The sequence below is a fragment of the Myotis davidii genome, unplaced genomic scaffold, assembly GCF_000327345.1.
Source record: "Myotis davidii unplaced genomic scaffold, ASM32734v1 scaffold409, whole genome shotgun sequence".
Taxonomy (NCBI): domain Eukaryota; kingdom Metazoa; phylum Chordata; class Mammalia; order Chiroptera; family Vespertilionidae; genus Myotis; species Myotis davidii.
In genome coordinates this window covers 351,356-356,557 of record NW_006374611.1, presented here as the reverse complement: position 1 = coordinate 356,557, position 5,202 = coordinate 351,356, and the positions used below count along the sequence as shown (strand labels likewise).

At 40.7% G+C, this 5,202-nt stretch overlaps 1 protein-coding gene across 2 annotated transcripts in view; it reads right to left on the bottom strand.

The window, feature by feature from the left end:
* The window catches only part of FAM179B (family with sequence similarity 179 member B), a 155,328-nt gene that overhangs the window by 43,802 nt on the left and 106,324 nt on the right, over positions 1-5,202 (bottom strand). For both annotated transcript variants that reach the window (XM_015557361.1, XM_006777725.2), the window contains exon 13: positions 2,983-3,136. In XM_015557361.1, the coding sequence (XP_015412847.1) occupies positions 2,983-3,136 (154 nt within the window). The remainder of the gene's footprint in view (positions 1-2,982; positions 3,137-5,202) is intronic.

The following is a 5,202-nucleotide window of genomic DNA, read 5'->3' as shown; positions in this document are numbered from 1 at the left end:
TTCTTTCATTTCTGATGTGGTAATTTGTTTCTTCTCCCTTCATGTCTGACTTGAGGTTTATCAATTTTACTGATTTTTTCCAAGAACACACTTACACTTTCACTGATTTGTTAAAAATTTCATTGATTCTGTTTTGCATGTCATTGATTTCAATTCTATATTTATTATTTCCTTTATTTGCTTATTTTGGGCTTCATTTGCTCCTTTGTTTCTAGTTTAAGGTGAAAGCTGAGATCCTTGATATAAAGCTTTTCTTCTTTCCTGATATAGGTGCTACAGTGCTTATATAAATTCCCCCTTTAACTTAACTGCATCCCACAATTATTTTTAATGTTTCATTCTTAATTCCTAATTTATTTAATTCCACTGTGGTCAAAGAACAAAATTTGTATAATCTGAATCCTTTTATAATATTTGTTTTATGTTCTAGAATATAGTCATTCTTGATAAATGTTCCTTGTGAACTTAAAAATACTATGAATTTCGTTGTTTTAGATCACTGATGGCAAATCTTTTAAGCTCGGCGTGTCAGCATTTTGAAAAACCCTAACTTAACTCTGGTGCCGTGTCACGTATAGAAATTTTTTGATATTTGCAACCATAGTAAAACAAAGACTTATATTTTTGATATTTATTTTATATATTTAAATGCCATTTAACAAAGAAAAATCAACCCAAAAAATGAGTTCACGTGCCACCTCTGACACGCTTGTCATAGGTTTGCCATCACTGTTTTAGATGGAGTGTTCTATAATCTCAATTAGTTCTACAGTGTTCAAGTTTTCTATATACTCATTGATTTCCGTTCTACTAGTTCTGTCAATTAATGACAGAGGGTTACTGAAGTTCCAACTATAATGTGAGTTTACTTCTCTTTGTAGGTCTACCAGTATTTTTGTTTTTGTTTTTTTAAAATATATTTTATTGATTTTTTACAGAGAGGAAGGGAGAGAGATAGAGAGTTAGAAACATCGATGAGAGAGAAACATCGATCAGCTGCCTCCTACTGGGGATGTGCCCGCAACCCAGGTACATGCCCTTGACCTGAGTCGAACCTGGGATCTTTCAGTCCACAAGCCGACGCTCTATCCACTGAACCAAACCGGTTTCGGCTACCAGTTTTTGCTTAATGTATTTTGAAGCTCTGTTATATGGTAAATAAAAGTTTAGGATTGCTATGAACTCTTGATGAATTACCCCTTTTCATTATAAAATGACCCTCTTTATTCCTGATGTTATAAGCAGAATTTTAAAATGCCACATGATTCCTCTCCTGGTGTATACATCTGTATAAGACCTTTTCCTTGATGGCAAGGATGATGGGATATCACTTCCCTTAACCATGTTACATTATATGGCTAAAGGAATTTTGCAAGTTGTCCTACAGCTCACTGTTTCTCTGTTCATATCTTTCTTTTAGCTTCTTTAATTTTTAAAACATTTATTGATGTTAGAGAGAGAGAGGAAGGGACGGAAAACGAGAGAAAGAAACATCAATTTGTTGTTCCTCTTATTTATGCATTCATTGGTTGCTTCTTGTATGTTCCCTGATTGAAGGTCAAACCTGCAACCTCGGCATATGGGGACGACACTCTAAGTGACTGAGCTCTCTGACGAGGGCTTCTTCTAGTTTCTTTAACAGATGGATTAGAACGATAACTATAGTTACAATGTCCTTGTCTATGAATTCTTCCATCTGTGTCCTTTTGGCACTAGTTTCAATTGTTTAATTTTTTTCTTCTCATTATAGGTTGTATTTTCCTAATTCTCTGCATGCCTGACAATTTTTGTTAATCCTGACTGGAGGATATCATTTTTCCTCATTGATTTTTAGAGAGAATGTAAGAAAGGGGGAGAAAGAGAGAGAGAAACATTGATGTGAGAGACATCAATTAGCTGCCTCCCGCATGAGTTTCGACCAGAGTGGAGTATCGTGCCTGCAACTGAGGTATGTGCCCTTGACAGGAATCGAACCGAGACTCTTCAGTCCATGGGCTGACACTCCAACTATTGAGCCAAGCCATCCAGGGCTGCCTGGCAATTGTTTACTGGATGCCAGACATTGTGAATTTTACTTTGGATATTGTATTCCTATAAATATTTTTGAACTTTGTACTGGGATGTAGTTATTTGGAAAATTTGATGATCTCAGGTCTTGCTTTGTTTGGTGGGACCAATCCAGTCTTTACCTTAGAGTTTATTCATTCCATAGTCAGCGGTTCTCAACCCGTGGGTCGCGAACAATGAAAATACATCCTGCATATCAGATATTTACATTACGATTCATAACAATAGCAAAATTGCAGTTATGAAGTAGCAACGAAAATAATTTTATGGTTGGGGGTCAACACAACATGAGGAACTGTATTAAAGGGTCGTGGCATTAGGAAGGTTGAGAACCACTGCATGAAGCAAAATTCTTCTGAATGTTAGATCCAAAGCTTTGTGAATTATGAAGTTTTCCACTCTGCTGGTAGGAACAGGAGGTATTCTTGGTATTGTATATGCTCTAGGGATTATTACCTATATTTCTTTGAATGGCCCTTGTTCTGGGATCAGGTAATTTACTTACATGCATGCCCTGACCAGTTCTCAGATAAAAATTTGAGAAGATTCCTCTGATGGCTTCTGAAGTTCCTTGTGGAGCTCTATTCTCTCTGGCATTCTGCCCTGAATACTCTATCTACCATCGACATCCCAAACTTCCAGCTCCATCTCCATCTCTGCTGATATTGAGATGGTTTCTCCCTCCTTGAGCTGTGACCTGCAGATTGTGGTTCAATTTCTGGTCAGGGCACATGCCTTGGTTGCAGGCTAGATCCTTGGTTGGGGGTGTGCAGGAGGAAGCAGAGAGATGTTTCATTCTCACAGTGATGTTTCTCTCTCCCTCTCCCTCTACCCCTCCCTTCCTCTCTTTCTAAAAATCAATTAAAAATTCTTTAAAAAAAAAACTTGTTAAAAAGAAAATAATGGTGAACTTACCAATCCTCATCAGCTAAAAGCTTCAAGGCTTCTATCAGCGCTATATCTGGTTTAGAAAATGGCCGTAGTTCTGATGAATCCATTATTTCTGGACTATGAGTGACAGAAGACATCCTTTCTTTATACTGTGGGATGGCTGCAGGAGACGCTTCACCTAAAAGAAAAAACATTAAATCAAGAATCAACTGGAGATTGAGGAAGATGGCAGCGTAGGTAAACGCATATACTCGCCACCTCCCACAACCACATCAAAATTACAACTAAAATAGAATAACCATCATCCAGAACTGCTGGAAAGCGGGCTGAATGGAAGTCCTACAAATGGAGAAGTAAAGAAGAAAACACACTGAGGCTGATAGGAGGTGCAGAACGGGCTGGTCTGACACCCATGGGCTTTTGCACCAAGTGTGCTGCTTTTTAATTGGGAGGGAGATTGTCACTGTGGAGGTTGCCAGTAAGGAGCAAGGGGTCCCAGTCCTACACCAGCCCCCCAGCCCAGAGTCCTAAGGCTGGGAAAAGAAGTTCCTATGGGCATTAAGAACGATGGGTTGTAAAAACCAGTGCGAATTGGGGCTGAGTGACACAGAGGCTGCTGGAGACCCAGCTGTTCCTCTTAAAAGGCCGGCACCATGTACTGAACTTACAAGGTCCCACTTCCTCTGAGCTCCAGCACCAGGGTAAGGCTCTGGGGAGCACAGACACATACAAGAAGGAACTGGATTGTTTGGCATTGGGGCAGGAACTCAGGGACAGCTTTCTCCCAGATGGAGATGCTCAAAGGGATCATTGTTCCTATGCTGGGCTGACTGGCAGCCATTCCTGTTTGCTCCACCCTAGTGATTCCTTAAGACCTTGTCTCATCCAGTTTACAACCACACCCAAGCTGTGTGCAGCAGCTTTTGCATATCAATGGCCTGTCCTTGCTCAGGCTAAAATCTGTCAGACATGCTGCAGCTGGGTCAGGGAGCCCCAAACCTATCAATAAAAGGCCTAAGACCTGACACCAGCACCAGCCTGCCTTGCTTCATAGCTAGGTCTCATCTGGGTGTTTCCAAACTCGATACAAACAGGAGGAATCTGCAGATCTGTAGTTTCTGCTGGGTGGCCCAAGGCAGTGAATGACTTTGCACCTCCTTCAGACCATACCAGGTTACAACTCTACATATCTGTAAGGAACACACTCAAGGGGCAGACTCAGTGAGCAGGAAGGCACAGCCTCACTGAAGCAAGTCCTGCCCAATAGGGGTTTCTCTTGCACAGCAGCTCTCCCACTGTAGTTTCACCTGGTCCTCACAGCCAATTGGCCTGGAAGTCAATTTCTCCCAGTGACACCAACAGCACTCAAGTCTCAACTACAACAAGACTGTGCTCACAGCCCACAAAGGGCTAGATCTCCCAGCTCAGGTGACTGGGAGGCTGAGCCACTGGGCCCTATAGAACCCCTACTACACCAGGCGACTCTACCAACTCCAGGAGACATAGCAACTCTACCCAATACACAGAAACAAACACAGGGAAGCAGCCAAAATGTGGAGACAAAGAAACTTGTCACAAATGAAAGAACGCAAACTACTGGATATAGAGTTCAAAACTGCGGTTATAAGATTACTCAAGAATCCTCTAGAAATCTCCAAAAAAAAAAAAAAAGGAAGAGGAAAAGGACCAGTCAGAAATTAAGCATACACTGACTGAAATAAAGAATAAGATACAGGGATTCAACAGTACACTAAAGGATTCTGAGAATCAATGATTTAAAATACGAGGAAGCAAAAAACATCCAACCAGAAGAGCAAAAAGAAAATAGAATCCAAAAATATGAAGATAGTGTAAGGAGCCTCTGGGACAACTTGAAGCGTACCAACACTCACATTATAAGGGTGCCAGAAGGAGAAAAGAGAGAGCAAGATATTGAAAACCTATTTGAAGAAACAATGACAGAAAACTTCTACCCGGTGAAAGAAATAGGCTTAAAAGTTTGAGCCACTGGGCCCTATAGAACCCCTACTACACCAGGCGACTCTACCAACTCCAGGAGACATAGCAACTCTACCCAATACACAGAAACAAACACAGGGAAGCAGCCAAAATGTGGAGACAAAGAAACTTGTCACAAATGAAAGAACGCAAACTACTGGATATAGAGTTCAAAACTGCGGTTATAAGATTACTCAAGAATCCTCTAGAAATCTCCAAAAAAAAAAAAAAGGAAGAGGAAAGGCA